Raw genomic sequence first — 18,703 nt, forward strand, 5'->3', positions numbered from 1 at the left:
GCTATTGTTCAGATAACGCCGTTTTAAAACAGCAGCGCGATCCGCTTATAGTTTTGCTTACGAGAGAGACGATATTATTTTGCGGTAATGTTGTTTGACTTTTGCCGCGCGTGATTGGTTGAAAACCTGCTATGACAACACATCACTGAAATGGGTTCCTCACGTGCGCTTCAAATTTCAGGACTTTACAACGACAAATGGTCGCTAATCTTTTGCTTTTTGCCAGTTGCACAGTTCAGATAATTTCAGAGATCATCTTCATAAGCAGAGGCGTAGCTAGGAGAGTCTTGGGTTGCCGTGACCCCCCTTTTGTAAGCCTTTTCTCAGCAAACAACCTAAAACAGGTGGCGAAAACGACATGGCAATCTGGTGAGCACCCCCACTTTGACGTAGTGTAACCTCTCCCCCCCTTTCTTGAAAAATCCTAGCTACGCCCCTGACAAACTATGTAAAGGAAACTTTACGTAGGCGATGAAAAATGCAATTTAAAACCAGAGGTGCTTAAAAAAAATTGTTGGGTCAATTTATTTGGAATTTATTGTGCCCTCTGCTTAGGTCATGTATAATAATTGAATATGATGTTAGTGTTAGAAGTTTATGTTTTTAATATTTAGAGCTGTTCGAAAATACGATGCTGTTAACGACAAATAACGCCGTGTTAAAACTTACTGTTTTCCTTAGGGCCAGTCGTTAAACATGGTTTTGAATTTTCTCGGAAACTCCCCAGTTTCAGTCCGTGACACGTTTAGACCAATCGTGAGCGAGCAAAAACACTTGATGAATGATAACTCTGGATATTTAGTAGTCACCAATCCAGCGCCATCGCATCATTTCTGTCTACGAAATATGGATAATATAGATGATGTTGGCCAATATTGACGCGGAAAATGAAACAAAAGCTATTGAACAAGCCAATGAAGTATTCAACGAATATCTAAAAACAAAATTGATGAAGAAAGTGATGGGGAGACAAAACTTTTAGCTATGAATGAAAGCTTTGTTCAGTTTTCAGGTTAAATTGGTTTCGCAATAAATGCGATGAAAAAATGAACTTGGTTGCCGGTTTGAATATTCTTCGGCGCGCATAATTATCACAGATCTCGTATTTCTCACATTTACAAGGTGCTGCGATCGCTTTACTTTGCTTGTGTGGTATTTTTGAGAAAATGACGTCATTTTCTCAAATTCTCAATCAAAATTAACTTGGAACAAGAAAAATTAATTGTGGCCATAGATTTTCGGAACTAAAGGTCCAAGAAAACGTGAGTTCTAATGTTCGTAATAGATTAAAATTTGGCAAGATACGTAGGAAATAAAGACCTATTGTGTAAGAAAATGTAAAAATTGGATATCGAGAATTTGAACATAATGACATTAATATAATATGCAGATAATACCGAACAACTTTTGTTAAATTTCTGATATTTAAAAAAGTGTTGTTACAATATCTGGAAACTTGGAAATAAAAATGAAAACTGATATCTTACCTTAAGAAACGCTTAACGGACGGAGAATCGGAGACGTTGAACTTTAATTCAACCCAAAAACCTGATATCACTGATAACATGGGAAGAAATGGATTTGGAAAGATAGCGGTTTACTTATCATTGTATAATTTTTATACAACTTAGACCATATGCTCACCATCTGTTGTACGTTATGTTAGGCTCCGTCCACACTATATCGGAGATAATTGAAAACGCAGCTTTATTTCAATCTACGGTTAGGCCTTTCGTCCACAGTAATCCGTCACGAAAACGTACCCTTTCGCAAACATTCTTTAAACCAGAGTAATTTGAAAACGCTGGCCTTGCGTTTTAGTTTGGACGGAAAACATTTTCAAAACGGAGCTTTTCGAAAACGATGACGTCACGATAATCATGTGATTTCCGTGCTGGAATTTTCCTCAAACACAAATCCAAAATGACCCGTGATTGTTGCGTTTTTAAATTCCTCCGGCGTAGTGTGGAGAGGGCTTTATTTGAGTAGTTATCTTAAAAATGACAGCAACATTGAAAGCTGTCGGCATTCTCATGTTATAGTTACATAAATTTTCCTTGCCTAAGCAACATTTTGACGTTTAAATTTCTAAAGTTACATAAATTTCAGACGTATTGTAGAGGTAGGTTTCGGTAAACGGTTATTTATTCACGAGTAAAGAAAGTGCAAGTAGTTTAACCAAAATCAGCAAGCGAAACTGACAACCAACCTCCATTTGACTTCCAAAACAAAATGCTCGGATATTTAATTTGTCTTTGGACATTATCTGGCTGTCATGATAACTTTTTAAATAACATAAACATGTACCGGGTGGTGAGCACATGGTCCAAGTGGTATGAAAATGATATGATGATTAGAGAACTGCTGTCTTGCATAATCCACTCTTCCGATGCCCTCATGCAGTAATACCGGGTTTTTGGCCTGTGTACCAAAATTAACGTTGCACTTCTGCTGCAATTTTCCGCCCGTTAAGCGTTTGTAAGGTAAGAATTATCACTAACACGAATGATTTTTCATTATTATTTCCAAGTTTCCAGATATTGTAAATAATGGTTTTTAGAATATCTTAACTTTAGCAAACGTTTCTCGGTATTGTCTGCATATTGTATTAAATAGGTTTTTTAGAATGGTATGAAAACATTGATCCAAAAGAATTGCTAAAACAAGACTTCAATAATAATATTCAATCAAATAAAAATCGTATAACATAAAACAATAAAAAAACATCCAGTAAGAACACGGTCGCTTAAAGCTGTACTTCTAGAAATCTACGGAAACACAACTGAAGGTACCGGCCAGAGCTGTTGACATAAGCATGAAGCGAGCAAAGAGTTGATTGAAACTTAGAGAATCAAAATGAACGAGTGACTTCTTTTCTTTTTGCTCCAGTGTTTCCTAAAAGAAACAGCAAAAACTGTCTTCGCTTTTCTATCGCGTTGTAGAAATCTCCTGTACATTTTTAGAGGTTTGGGAGGACTAGAAAAGCTGTTAGAACACCAGCAGCAGGAAATATTTATCACCGCCATTAAAACCCTGAAGCGCTCGATAGCGGGAAAATATTCACAACTGTTCTTGTTTTTTTTTTTTTTTTTTCCTGAATGACCGAAAGGATAATATATGTATTTTTTGTTACTCGACTTTTTTCATGGCGGTCTTTTATAGCTAACACAGAAATGGTGTTTCCTGTAGATCAGGCAAAATATCACTCTTGATATCATTTTAGACCAACTCATCATGTCGTCAGCGAAAGCCAAAAACAAAGTGATCGCAGCGGCTTGTAAAGGTGAGAAATACGAGATTCTTGACATGCGTGCAGAACAATCAAACAACCAAATGGTTAATCATTATATTTTCATTGCATTTGTTTGAGTGAAACCAATTTAGCATGCAAACTGAACGATTTCATTCGTAGCTAAAACTTTTGTCTTTCCAACACTTTCGTCGACATTTTCGTCCTGCTCAATAGATTTTCTTGCATTTTCCGCCCAACATTCTGAACAGTTTTCGTATTTTGTAGTCAGAAATGTGATCTATAAGGGCAATACCTTTGTAGCTAGAGACCGCGCTCAATATTATCAATATGAGCATTTGAGTGATGATCTGAAAGAATTGACTATGACAGTAAACTGCACATGCTACACAACACAGTAGTAAAAGCACCCGGCCCTGGACTAAGACCGGCTAAGGAAATATATTACTTTGCTCTGACGATAATTTACTCACATCAAATTGAAGTTAATAAATAAGTATTTATCCTCAACTCAGCCAAGGCAGGATTCACTGAAAATATTGGCAAACTTCTTAATCGGCACAATTTAAAATTCGTTCGTGAACACTTGGCTACACAACTGATGACAAAATATATTAATTGAAGCATTTTCGCTGTAAAATCAGACATGCATATCAGAAATGCGATTGTTCGGCAGGAAAATCGTGAAGATATGCATATAATTGCTTTGTTGCTAAAGATCATATCAAAGCAACACAAAGGAACAAACGGTATCTTCTGTATTTCTCTAGAACGGCTCAACAACGCGGTTTTCGGCAAAAAATAGCTGTAGGGCTTTAGCTAACCGAGACATGGATGCGCTAGGGAAAATGCATTTCCGTGTGACTCGTCCGATGGTCAACCGAGTTGTTCAGGTGCAAAGAAATGACCTCTTTGAAACTTCAAACAGTAGCTGGTTTGCAATTTGCAGAGGCGCATTTGGCGTCGGGTGATACGAAAAGCGATGGTTTAGGCTGTCTATGAAAATGAAATTGAACGTACAAGTTGGTCGTCTGTTCGTTCATCAGAATTGTAGCCACGCTGTACATCGCTTTCAGTTGGCTTCTCTTTCCCATTGGTCAAGCGCGTTCTCAAGTGTGGCGTACATCATACTTGGCGGCGCACTTCGGCTTCTTTGAACTACGAACGTTTCCATGGTCACTAAGTAAAGTCCAAGTAAGGACATTTTACGCATTCACACCCAAAGTATGTTCCAAGTGCACTTAGATTATACTTACAAGCTCTAGTGTGAAGCCAAGTAAGAAAGCAAAACAAAGGGAACATATTCCATTCTGTTACTATTCCTCTTCCTGATTCGCCCATTGTAATTACAATGACGGAAGACAAATAAAACAGTTAATTTTTCTCTACGAAAAATAGAAGTCAGTAGTCAATCTACTCTGTGAGTAGTTGGTGTTGTAAATTAGGTTTTGAATGATAGTTCACGTTTTCGATCCACATTATCAAAATGTCTGCAGTACATGGTCAGTCTATTGCTTAAAATGACGTTATTTGTCGTTAACACCATCATACTTTAGAACAGCCCTGAATAAAGTATAAATTTGTAACAATTATTTATCATGGTCATTGTTATGTATGGCCTAACCAAGGGGCACAAAAAAATTCCAAAAAAATTGACCCTTTAATTTTTTTTATGGGCGCTCGATAAAATTTGCTACTTAGAGGACCTTTTTTCGTTGTCGTTGTTGTTTATGTTTGTTTGTTTGTTTTTCCCTTTGTTTTTTCTCATTTTTTTCCCGTATATATGTGTGTGTGTTTCTATTTGTTTGTTTGTTGCTTTTTCATTTCCCTGCCTGGTGGACAATTTTGGTATGTTTCAAATGGTAAGACTGTCTGTAGTTTTAGAAACACAAAAAGAGGAATTTAGCCGAATTTTCAAGATAGCTTCTCTTTATAATTCTGTCGTTGGCTTTTGATGCCTACTCAGTGTAAGAACAGTGGTTAAAAATTTTACTTCATCAATGATAGATATTACGTTAGTGGTTGATTTTTATCACATACTAGTCGCTTGTTATAAACGGGCTCAGACTTTAGGGAGCGCATTTTGATCAGGCGAGCGCCATTTTGTTTTGGGCTTCAGAAGAGAAAAACGCCATAGGGAGTAACACTGAGACAATGCAACATGGCGGCAAATCCACTCAATCGCTAGCTAAGCTAATATCGATAATTCGCGCTCCCTCAGAAAACGCCTGCATACATTTTGCAACACGTGCGCCCCTGTAACTGACACAAAACCAATGTAGTGTACTTCATAAAACTGATGTGCCTCTTTACTAAATTACGTGGTTAGAAAATTATCAAACCATAAACTTAAGGTGGCGAATGATGAAAGTATGATGCTTCCTCTCCACTTTTACTACTTCTCACATTAAACCAGTGAATATCTAAGCTGTCAGGAATTCATTCTCCCTTTTCTCTTTATTAAACGTAGAGGGCCTCGCGACTGTGTAACATCATCAACAACGTTCAGTCATGCTTCAAACATCTGGCATTGCCATAGCGACGGTACACTCCGTACTTGTCATCGTTGACATCGTTGGAAATTGTCTCGTTTGTGTGATCATAAAGAAACATCGAGACATGAGGTATGTCAAAACTAAAATAACTAAACTGTCACAGCCAGTTTTAAACACTACTAAAGGCTTACACAACAACTTTATATGACAGTGAAATAGAAAATGGTTAGCTTGAGATTTACATAGCCTGATGTGAGCATGGAAGAACGTTTAAGAGAATTATAATGAGATTAAATTTTTTGAAAGTTCTTCAATTATAAGTTCAGGTATTCCAACTTATATCGGAGTACGAGAATTCTAACTCAGGTACCTCAACCGTTTTAAATTATAAACTTTTTTTTAACTTAACAACGTAACAGCGACTTCGGAACGTTTAAAACTGGTTTTCCGTTAAGACGAAAGTCCATTGGAGCATTTACACTCCAAGCAATATTTCTAATGCCGACAGTTCTTGTATGTTCGCAGATGTAGATAATATTACCATGCTCCAATCTAGTTCAGCCATTTGAAGTTATTCAAGAGAGGATAAAGTGTAAGAGCGTAAGTCCTTCATAAAGGCCTTATTCTTAAGGTAATCTCTCTCAAGTTATTTTTAGACATGGAACCTAATTCTGAATAATGTCACTACGCGCGTAACATGGATGTTTTCGTGGAGGATGACAATTAATGAGAAGCTGCGTGTGCCGTCCAGGTGACGGCAGTGCTTCTCTCTAGGCCCTCCTGAGGTTTCCGAAGCCTGAAATGGTCTAAAAATAATTTAATAGGGATTACCTTTGTAATGAGTTCTATTAGAAGAATTAATTATCTCACCCTTCATCATCTCTCGATTTATGATATTCCACAGGACTCCCATCAACTATTTACTTGTGAACCTGGCTGTAGCGGATGCCATGTATGCGACCTTTGTAACACCACAGACTTTCTTCATGATCACTCCCACCCACCCAGGGGGAACAATTGGTACAGTTTTATGCAAATCGGTGACGGGTGGCTGCCTCGCATGGATTGCTGGAATCTCCTCAGTAGTCACTTTGGTTGCAATTGCCGCTGAACGATATTTTGCGGTAATCTACCCTGCTGGTAGCATGGGCAAACTTACCAAGCATAAACTGAAGGTGAGTCACTGACAAAGTTCAATTAGTACTATTAGCATATACCAAACCAGTGCATTGTTTTTTGTTTCTTTTTTTCACGCATTCTGAATGAGTGAATGGCTATCCCCGGCGTGGGTTCAAAAGCAAGAATACTTTACAATTCCTTTTGATGAAATGTCGCCGGCTCGGCGAAAATTAACCACTAGCAACCTCGACCAGTATTACGGGGAATAACTGTCAACTATAGAGTTACAAAGAAAGCTTTCAAACCATGTCTACTGATCTAACTCATCACCAGTGTGATGCGTATTGCTACTCCTTGAAAAGCATCCCTAAAAGAAGCGTTAACGGAACAGGTTTAAAATAGTATTTGCGTTGCTATGTTAACGTTTTACGTTTCGCTGTTTCAGGTGATCATTCCTGGTTCATGGATCTTCGCATTGATAGTCAACATACCACTGTTTCTAGTCTTAAACGTAAAGGACAATGCCTGTACGTTGAGTGAAGAATGGATACAGAAAGTTTATATTTTGTACTGGACAGTCATCGTAATTGCAGCCATAGTACTGATGGCTGGGTTGTATTCCAGAATCGTGTGCACCATCTGGTTCAAACATGGGCCCGACAATCAACTTACCTTTCAACAGAGGGTAAGTAGTAAGGGAGCTCATCAGTCACCGTAATCTGAGTTATTTTGGCCACTTACAAATGTATCTATAAATTGAAAGAAAACCTAAAAATAGCATTTTACTAAGATAGAAAAACACGAAAGAGATACCGTTGAGCAACAGTGATAGTTAGGGATGGAGAAGATTGACACGGATTATAAACAACAGACGTAAAAATGTCAGGCTAAATTTTTAAGTTGCGCAAACAATGACGAAGCTACTTTGAGAAACAAGATCAATATGTGAACGCTTTTCGTTGGCTGCTCTGACGATAGCTACTGAAGTGTTCAAATGAACGCTCATGACTGAAACTTGCAGATAGCCACGTTTTTTTTCAATTATTTTCTGGTGCCCGAACATTCTGGAAACGTCTTGTTCGAGCGTTGCTGTTAAGTGAATACTCTCCACCAAGCAGTAACCATGGAAAACAAACGCAAACAAAATATCACTCTCTCTGTTTTTTGAAATGTCTTCACCTTTGTAAATACTCTGAATACTTAAGAATGGCTGACTGTTAGGATCGAGAAACGCCGGTCAACGACCCATTTGGCAAATCGCTCATATTTTGCCCAAAGATACCCTTAGGTGACCTAATTCTAAAAATCATATTATAAGGTTCCAGCGAATTTTTATTTTTCAGAAATTCGCGAAAATTTGAAAGCGCGGTCAAAGTGCGGTTTTTCGTGTAATAAAATGACCGAAATAAGGTGCGAGGACGAAGCGCTGCTAAAGTCTTAAAATAAATTAAATTGACTTCAAACTTCACACAAATGTGGAACAACCACTCTAATTTATTCCTCGTTTTAAACTAATCTCAGATATGTTGATATAGTGGTTTTCCAAACCATTTTAAAAACACCTATGAAGCGTGTGAAAAATAACGGCAAAATATAGGTCATGTTTAACAGCATAAAAATGCACCTGGTACCTCACTTTCCGATTATTTTACTTTGCAGCCTTAAAATATCATTATTAGACATATACCATGCCAAGTTTCATGCTCGAACTCGCAGTATTTCCCTTTGAGAAAAACGAAAATCTATGTCAATGTGTTGGGCGCAAATGACACAACAATTATACACAAACAAGAGACAAATCAATTTCAATAGCGAAAGTAAAAGGCTATCATTAATCAATTCAATCAATTAAGCAATTCACTGCTATCAGTAGAAATATAATGTCCTCATAATATGTCCAATACATAAAAACTGTTTTTAGACGTTTTCGATCTTTGTTTAATTTCCTGTCCGCCGTCATGTCTAGTTTATCATCGCGTGTATTTCCTCAATGTCAACAACACTGTGAATGGTTCTCATAACAAACGCACAGAGGTTTCCTGGAACCTCGATGTTTTCGATTCACCAAAACGCTTTAAGTTCGTTAAGACACAATAATGGGTCAACTTGGAATGCTGTTTAGCATTAAGGACGTTAAAGGACTGTAAATTAATCGAGTTGAAATATCTTGAGGCAAATCAAAATCGCGCCCTTATTCTAATTGCTAAACAGCCGATCTCCGTTCAAGTTCAAGAAGTCGAGAGGTTAATTCGGCAATGTATCACCGGTACAACAACAAAATCAAACCGAGGGCATCAAAAGTGTAAGTTTAAAAGTGTAGTGGCAAGTTCGAAGTAAATTTCGCCTATATGAATTGGAAACAAGAAGTGAAACGGTCTGACCCGAAACAAATAAACGAAATATTAATACGACTAATTTAATCCGAAAATGTTGCAGAAAACATACCTAAAAGCCGTCGATTTCCCTCAATACCACTCCACATTGCCTTAAAGAGGCCAAGCTTTCTGCTGTAAGAATCAGGGGCCGCATGAATCTGTTTTTATTATATCGGCAACCATGCTGCGTGGCTGATATTCGAGACTCAGTAAAACTTGTCACACAACCGTACGAGCAGCCCAGTCACGCTTTCACTGCTTTCGCGAAAATGTTCAACATTTCGCAATTACAAGTTTTAAGTAGTGACAGTAGATTGAAATGCGCTTTTTAAAGCTGTCCTATCCAGGAGCAATTATTTCTTGTTCTTGAATGGCTTTTAGTTGTAGCTACAGTCGGGGAGGGGGGGGGGGGGTACTCCCGGAAATTTCGAATATCTGTATGCCGTGGAAGATTAAGTGGTCTCTAGCTCTTAACGCCAACACTGAAACACCACATGATTCTCGAAGTATCACAGGGATCACTAAGCAAAATAATTTTGAGTTTAGCTCCGCTGAGTCAGATACCTGTTGGCGCGCATATTGCATTGACCGTGGACAGGTGGAAAAACAGTTAAACCGGAAAAGCCTGTTGCACATTGTAATTCAGCGTTGTCCAACACGCAATCGGTCTGGTTGTAATGCTAATCGTATTTGATAGAATCTCAAGTTTTCTTTCGACACATACTCACGTATTGGGGTGGTGACATACCACTAGATGGGCGTGGCCGGGAGCCACGAGTCAAGTCAGTCAACTCGCAAAGCTCAACCGAGAAGAGTGATAGTGAACCACTGGTGGAAGGACTGCAGATTGTCCCTACGCCTCACCCTAATAGGCCTCTGTGTTATTCTAATGAACTGATGCTGTTACAATGATACTATTTAGCTTTATGAACATGCTAATGGTAAAGGTTTTCTTTTGCAGTATAAAAGAATCATTAATAAGTAGTTCTTTGTGAAAGACTATTTTAAGGAAAGTAAGCTGTTCGCGAGATCTATGTTTTCAGATGTTCTAGAGTGATTAGTTTGTTAGGGCACTGTTGCGCTGCGCTTGCGCGCAGTGTCGGAAAAAGTACGTTAGATCATCTGTTTCTAAGTTGATAAAGGCAAATTAATCGCTGCAGCGAATTTGGAAAGGGTGACGATTCCAACCTCGTTCCCAGAGTCTCTCATCTTACCACCCTGTCGTTCCCATATTCGCTGGGAACGAGGTTGAGACGATTCGGCCGTTAGTTTTTCCTCTAAAGGATCTCCCTCCTCTACTCCCACTCCCTCTCTACAAAAATTTGACGATCCTCCTCCCCCGGCAAGAGATGTTTGCTCAATACCGAAGAAGTCAAACATCGACAGTTCCTAAGAATACTTCCGGCAAGTGCAGTTGTTAGTAAAATACTTCACAAGCGCTGAGTATGGAGCTATTCCGCGCACGAATGGGAGAGGTATATCTAATCCCATGTCTTCGCACCCGCATCGTAGCATAGGCAGTTTCAGGTTCTTTAGGCCACCCTCCATCGCCAAGGCACAGGGGTCTTGCTGGTCGTATACCAAAGGATGCTGGAGCTGAACTATTTCTACAACTTCCTTTACCTGACTAAAATTGCTCTCCTCTTCAGATACCTGAACATGCATCTCATCAGGATCACTTTGGCGCAGAGCGTCACTTTGTGAGACAAAAACTAGCACCTGAAAAAGACGAATATTATAAGGGCCCCGGGCTCTGCGCATCTCCCGCGCCACCATTTCGGCGTCAAGCTTTCGGCCTGTCGTTTGACCAACGCGGGATTTTGCCATGAGATACGATTGCTGTTTGTCATTGACTGCCCTGAGAGCCCAACCCCCTTTTAAAGCAACAAGGACTTCTTGGTGACGTACTGTGGCTTTGAGTTAAGCGCCAACGCTTGCTCCAAGCAGGGTTTGTAGCACATTTTGGCTAAGTCCATAAGGGAATGTCTCTCCAGAGACTAAGTACATTTCTCCAGTGACAAGTGCTTCTCTAAAGTAGACAGCCTATGAAAGATACGAATGCAGCTGCCTTGAAGGCATTAATACACCCTGTCGTGCATGGTTACTATCCATGGAAACATCACCAGACGCTTCCTCGGTCACACCCGTTGATACTGGCACTGATGTTGAGGTCGCAGTGTTCGCACCTCTTTACAAAATGACCTGAAGTCTCCTTCAGAGAACGAGGCTTCCAGCAGAAATAAACAAAGAGCGATGTCTGACTAAATTGCAAAAGAAACCCCTGTCCATTAGCATGTTCATAAAGCTAAATAGTATCATTGTAACAGCATCAGTTCATTAGAATAACACAGAGGCCTATTAGGATGAGGCGTAGGGACAATCTGCAGTCCTTCCACCAGTGGTTCACTATCACTCTTCTCGGTTGAGCTTTGCGAGTTGACTGACTTGACTCGTGGTTCCCGGCCACGCCCATCTAGTATTTTGTCACCACCCCAGTACGTGAGTATGTGTCGAAAGAAAACTTGAGATTCTATCAAATACGATTAGCATTACAACCAGACCGATTGCGTGTTGGACAACGCTGAATTACAATGTGCAACAGGCTTTTCCGGTTTAACTGTTTTTCCACCTGTCCACGGTCAATGCAATACGCGCGCCAACAGGTATCTGACTCAGCGGAGCTAAACTCAAAATTATTTTGCTTAGTGATCCCTGTGATACTTCGAGAATCATGTGGTGTTTCAGTGTTGGCGTTAAGAGCTAGAGACCACTTAATCTTCCACGGCATACAGATATTCGAAATTTCCGGGAGTACCCCCCCCCCCCTCCCCGACTGTAGCTACAACTAAAAGCCATTCAAGAACAAGAAATAATTGCTCCTGGATAGGACAGCTTTAAAAAGCGCATTTCAATCTACTGTCACTACTTAAAACTTGTAATTGCGAAATGTTGAACATTTTCGCGAAAGCAGTGAAAGCGTGACTGGGCTGCTCGTACGGTTGTGTGACAAGTTTTACTGAGTCTCGAATATCAGCCACGCAGCATGGTTGCCGATATAATAAAAACAGATTCATGCGGCCCCTGATTCTTACAGCAGAAAGCTTGGCCTCTTTAAGGCAATGTGGAGTGGTATTGAGGGGAATCGACGGCTTTTAGGTATGCAACATTTTCGGGTTAAATTAGTCGTATTAATATTTCGTTTATTTGTTTCGGGTCAGACCGTTTCACTTCTTGTTCCCACTTTATATAGGCGAAATTTACTTCGAACTTGCCACTACACTTTTAAACTTACACTTTTGATGCCCTCGGTTTGATTTTGTTGTTGTACCGGTGATACATTGCCGAATTAACCTCTCGACTTCTTGAACTTGAACGGAGATCGGCTGTTTAGCAATTAGAATAAGGGCGCGATTTTGATTTGCCTCAAGATATTTCAACTCGATTAATTTACAGTCCTTTAACGTCCTTAATGCTAAACAGCATTCCAAGTTGACCCATTATTGTGTCTTAACGAACTTAAAGCGTTTTGGTGAATCGAAAACATCGAGGTTCCAGGAAACCTCTGTGCGTTTGTTATGAGAACCATTCACAGTGTTGTTGACATTGAGGAAATACACGCGATGATAAACTAGACATGACGGCGGACAGGAAATTAAACAAAGATCGAAAACGTCTAAAAACAGTTTTTATGTATTGGACATATTATGAGGACATTATATTTCTACTGATAGCAGTGAATTGCTTAATTGATTGAATTGATTAATGATAGCCTTTTACTTTCGCTATTGAAATTGATTTGTCTCTTGTTTGTGTATAATTGTTGTGTCATTTGCGCCCAACACATTGACATAGATTTTCGTTTTTCTCAAAGGGAAATACTGCGAGTTCGAGCATGAAACTTGGCATGGTATATGTCTAATAATGATATTTTAAGGCTGCAAAGTAAAATAATCGGAAAGTGAGGTACCAGGTGCATTTTTATGCTGTTAAACATGACCTATATTTTGCCGTTATTTTTCACACGCTTCATAGGTGTTTTTAAAATGGTTTGGAAAACCACTATATCAACATATCTGAGATTAGTTTAAAACGAGGAATAAATTAGAGTGGTTGTTCCACATTTGTGTGAAGTTTGAAGTCAATTTAATTTATTTTAAGACTTTAGCAGCGCTTCGTCCTCGCACCTTATTTCGGTCATTTTATTACACGAAAAACCGCACTTTGACCGCGCTTTCAAATTTTCGCGAATTTCTGAAAAATAAAAATTCGCTGGAACCTTATAATATGATTTTTAGAATTAGGTCACCTAAGGGTATCTTTGGGCAAAATATGAGCGATTTGCCAAATGGGTCGTTGACCGGCGTTTCTCGATCCTAACAGTCAGCCATACTTAAAAGGCTTGTTCAGTCTGCGATCCAGCTATTATTAGTTAAGAGGAACTGATATTTTTAGTCTGCCAAAAATATGTAAAACCTCTTAAGACCTTAATCCCGTTAAGTCAGTTACCGGGCAACTAGTACGCGCCCAGGACCGCACTTCTAGATCAATATCAGTAAAGATCTCAACACCAGGCGCAAATTAATTTTGCCTTAATTGTGTCATCGCATAAATTTTTCTGCCTTGATCTAACTTTTATTTCGTTATTTTATTGATAACACCAGGTAGCTCGATTATATATTAGCGCTGTTAAAGAAATGTTACCGTGTGAATTCGAGAGTACATCAAGTTTATGCACGCGTGCATAGTGACAGATCTTGTTTCCAGGAATCGTACTTTCAAACCACTTTGCTGATTCATTTGTTAACTTGGAAAATATTTATTATTTTCCAAGTTGTAATCCTGGAACGATTTCCCTCCATCACTCCTTCACTCCTTCACTCCTTCACTCCTTCACTCCTTCACTCCTTCACTCCTTCACTCCTTCACTCCTTCACTCCTTCACTCCTTCACTCCTTCACTCCTTCACTCCTTCACTCCTTCACTCCTTCACTCCTTCACTCCTTCACTCCTTCACTCCTTCACTCCTTCACTCCTTCACTCCTTCACTCCTTCACTCCTTCACTCCTTCACTCCTTCACTCCTTCACTCCTTCACTCCTTCACTCCTTCACTCCTTCACTCCTTCACTCCTTCACTCCTTCACTCCTTCACTCCTTCACTCCTTCACTCCTTCACTCCTTCACTCCTTCACTCCTTCACTCCTTCACTCCTTCACTCCTTCACTCCTTCACTCCTTCACTCCTTCACTCCTTCACTCCTTCACTCCTTCACTCCTTCACTCCTTCACTCCTTCACTCCTTCACTCCTTCACTCCTTCACTCCTTCACTCCTTCACTCCTTCACTCCTTCACTCCTTCACTCCTTCACTCCTTCACTCCTTCACTCCTTCACTCCTTCACTCCTTCACTCCTTCACTCCTTCACTCCTTCACTCCTTCACTCCTTCACTCCTTCACTCCTTCACTCTTTCACTTCCCGTTAGACATTTGGAAACCCGGGGGGGGGGGGGAAACTCCCATATGAAAAGGCAAGGGATGCTCGTTGGAAAATTTGAATTTATCTCCTAAGGGAGATTAATTTGGACGTTGCTTGAGCTTCATTAGACCCCTAAAATATACCACTTAAAACGAATAGGTTCGATTACTTGCCACTGTTCAAGAGAGGATACCGCGCACTTGTAGACCCGACTCGCGTACTCGAGAGATTAGCGGATATCAAGCCTAAAAACAGAAATTAAATGAGAGCGTTTCTTTTATTATTTCCTCGGGTGCACTCTAAAGGTTACTTTGACAGCTAAAAATAGTGACCTTTCGTCATCAACATCCCAAGTGAGACCAGAATCCTTGATTTTTACCCGAGACGACGAGCATCCCCGACCTTATCATGTAGGAGTCCCCCCGGGTGTCGAACATCAGCCGTCTAAGACCGTTTTACAGTCGCTTGCAGCGTATCAAGTAGTTATTTTCGAGAGGTAGAAGGTAGAACGAATTTTCCATTGCAAGGAAAATACTTATGGTTCTTGCATGCTTAGCGATTCGATTCAGGGAAAGTCTTCGTAGTTTTTCGTCACAAACCTACGTGATATGTGAATTCGAAAGCAATTGATATAAACGAATGATTAAAGGCTTCAGACGATTTTTTTAACACAAGAAATGGAAAGAAAAACGCTACCTTTCGGTAATTTTAAGAAAAGAAAAAACAATGAAGAAGAAAAGAAATAAAAATCAGCAGTAACCACTAGGATTCGAACTTCCAATGTCTCGCATGGCGAGCCAGCACTTATCACACTGAACTCTTCGACATCAGTTACCGATAACGAAAGTATTAATTATTTATTTACGTACCGCAGGCTGATGAGTTTCGTTCAGTCTGTACCTCACATTTTGACCAAACAAAATAATCTTGCCATTTTTGACTACAGCACAAGGAAGGCTTGTACAGATACATGTAATGTAAAACGTGTAGGCAGGTCTGACTAACAAACAGATTCTTAACGTTGAACATTTTCATTTTGCAAATATCACAACACACCCCTGAATAGAAAAAGGGTTTATGGGCTTGTTAGAAAGCTAGACTGCCCTCAAATCACAACTAGTTCCTTAATGAGCAGAGCCTCTTAACACCCTTTCATAATTTATTTTCCAAGTTCAGTAGCTCACAGCCACTTTGATTACTATCTTAATTGTATTTTTCTCTATATATTCAGGGCGTCATGAGAGTGCGGAAGCGAGTCACTTTGATGGGGGTAACTGTCACTGCCATATTTGGAATCTGTTGGGCACCTGACGTAATTGCGCACAACTTAGACATCAACACATCTCTCAGTATCAGTGAAGATGCATACGCCGTTATTCATACGCTAGTACTGTTCAGTTCCGCTGTCAACCCATTTGTATACGCTCTGGTTAACAAAACCTTCCAAGAAAAGCTAAAAGGAATGTTATGCTGTAGCTGTACCGGCTCCACGGGATCCACACGAAATCGAGTTTGCCAACAAAATTTAAACTCCACAGTAGGGACATCAACTTTGGTGTGATCAAAAAATCTAAAAACATTTCTCCTTTTAATAATGCCTTTTTGTAATTAAAGGAAAATGTGACGGCATTATACAGATTGGAGAGACAAAGTTATGATAAACGTTAGCACTTTAAACTGCCTTGAGAGACAGCGATTTTCCTCTCTTTCTCTGAGTAGCAAGAGAAGGGAATCTCACAGGGTAGGCAACTTTACAGGAGTATTACCTTTCATAGATCTGGCAGGAACGTTATTGCAATTCTTCAATTTAGCGTCGGGACCGCTACTTACATTTGGTAGTTTAAGGGAGTTCACTTATTGGAAGAGGGAGCGTTTATTCGTTTTTCATAAATATCACGATGTGACCCAGTTCTTTAATGAAAAACAGAACCTTTAACTCAAGAACTTTCATAATGTTCAATATTGCTTCACAGTCCATCCATAGTTCATTCATCTAATTACTCTATTAACTGTCAATGCCTTAAATGACACTGTCGCTATGGGCACGCCTAGCTTGTATAAAGAGGGTGCTTAATGAATTTGGAATGGGGGGGGGGGGGTGGAAGCGCTTATTAGGTTATATAGCATATCACATCTATAGGTATGCACATTAAAAACACACAGCGCGACCGGCTCCCAGTTGTCTTACACCAATAAATAACTCACAGGCCATTGGTCTAAATATTTTCAGGTTTTAATGTCATCACAGCTGCTTAAGTTGTGTATGTAAGAGCTGCATGATCATTCATGTATTTACATCAATTAGTGTTTATTATTCGTTCACGAACACGTGCACCCTCCTCCGTTATTATGGGTACCAGCACCCCTATCATTTATGCTTTTAATTTATAATAATAATTACTGTAATAAATTATTTCTAGATCTGAGGTGAAATAAAAGTTTTGTTGTTTTGTCTGTTGTTGTTGTTGCATATGTTCGATGCCTCTGCAGATATAACCAATAGCTTATATTTGGCGCGAAAAAATTGCTCAGAAATTTTTCCGCGGACATTATCTGTTCTGAGAAGCAAACCCAGAGAGTGAAGTTAGAGGAAAACTGTCAGTTCCGAGGAACAGATAATGTCCAAGGACAAATATGTGATCATTTTTTACAGTCAAATGGAGGCTATTGCATTTATTATCTTTATTATCCTTTCCTTTAATAATACTTCCTTTAATATTTTTCTCAACACGGGTGATCTGAAAATTGGGGAATATCACTCGGATATTCCCCAGTTTTAGCTGGGCATATTCAGTCACGTGACGCGTTTACACCAGTCGCGTGCAAACGAAAATATTCGATGGATTATAAAGCTAGGTACTTTACGTGATTGGTTGTCAGTTTCGCATGCTGAGCTCAATAACTGCTCGCAGTATCGTTATTAATGATTGAATAACCGTTTACCAAAACCTGCCTTTACAATACGTCTGCGATTCTATTAGGATGCAGAAATTTAAGCGTCAAAACGTTTCAAATGATAAAGAAAATTGATGCAACTCTCATATGAAAATACAGACAGCTTTTAATTTTGCTACCATTTTTTTTTTATGATGACTATTTAAATAAGGCCCCATTTACAATACGCCAGAGAAATTTGAAAACGGAGGTTTCACCCTGAAAACGCATCAAACGTTTTGCGTTTTTTCTCACATTACGCCGGAGAAATTTGAAAACGCAAAAATCACCGGTCATTTTGGATTTGTGTTTGAGGAAAACTCGGTCAGGGAAATCACTGGATTATCGGGACATCATCATTTTCGAAAAGCTCCTGTTTTCAAAATAATTTCCCTCCAAACTAAAGCGCAATGAAGGCATTTTCAAATTCCTCCGGTTTGAAGAGCATTTTCGGAAGGCTCCGTTTTCGTGATGGCTCAGTGTGGACAGTTGGCCTAAAGATAGCAATAAAGCTGCGTTTTTAATTTTCTTCGGCGTGGTGTGAACGGGGCTTAACATAACGAGCACCGGCTGGTAATCACGTGGTCCAAGTTGTATAAATTTTCTTACGATGATTATTGAACTGCTGTCCTTCATAATCCTTTTCTTGCGATGACATCAGTGATAGCAGTTTTTTTGGACTGGCTACAACATTACCGTTCAACTTCTCCGATTGTCCACAAGTGAAGTGTTTTAGGTAAGATTGTCATTTTGCATTTATTTTCTAAGATTTTAGACATTTCATTAATAGGTTTTAAAATATCAAAAAATGTGCTAAAAGTTGGTAGATATTATCTGCATATTGTATTAAATCATTTTGTTTTAAAGGTGTGAAACATATTGAAGTAAAAGAATTGCTAAAACAGGACTTGAATAAAATTTTTTAAGCAAATAATAATCGTAGGACAATGTAACAATGAGGAAACACCCTGTAAGAACACGTTCGCTAAAAGCTGTACCTCGACAACTCGATAGAGGAACAGAATTTCCCAAGCTGCTGACATTATGATGAAGCGGG

At 39.3% G+C, this 18,703-nt stretch overlaps 1 protein-coding gene across 1 annotated transcript; it reads left to right on the forward strand.

The window, feature by feature from the left end:
• The first annotated feature begins 2,370 nt into the window (after positions 1-2,370).
• LOC110046823 (QRFP-like peptide receptor) lies at positions 2,371-16,749 on the forward strand. Its single transcript, XM_089286751.1, has 5 exons — positions 2,371-2,483; positions 5,721-5,874; positions 6,650-6,920; positions 7,310-7,549; positions 15,944-16,749. Exons 2-5 carry the CDS (start codon positions 5,762-5,764, stop codon positions 16,271-16,273), a joined length of 954 nt encoding a protein of 317 aa, XP_089142877.1. The 5' UTR covers positions 2,371-2,483; positions 5,721-5,761; the 3' UTR covers positions 16,274-16,749.
• The last annotated feature ends 1,954 nt before the right edge of the window (positions 16,750-18,703 follow it).

The sequence above is a fragment of the Orbicella faveolata genome, unplaced genomic scaffold, assembly GCF_042242905.1.
Source record: "Orbicella faveolata isolate gen_17 unplaced genomic scaffold, um_ofav_v1 contig_14, whole genome shotgun sequence".
Classification (NCBI taxonomy): domain Eukaryota; kingdom Metazoa; phylum Cnidaria; class Anthozoa; order Scleractinia; family Merulinidae; genus Orbicella; species Orbicella faveolata.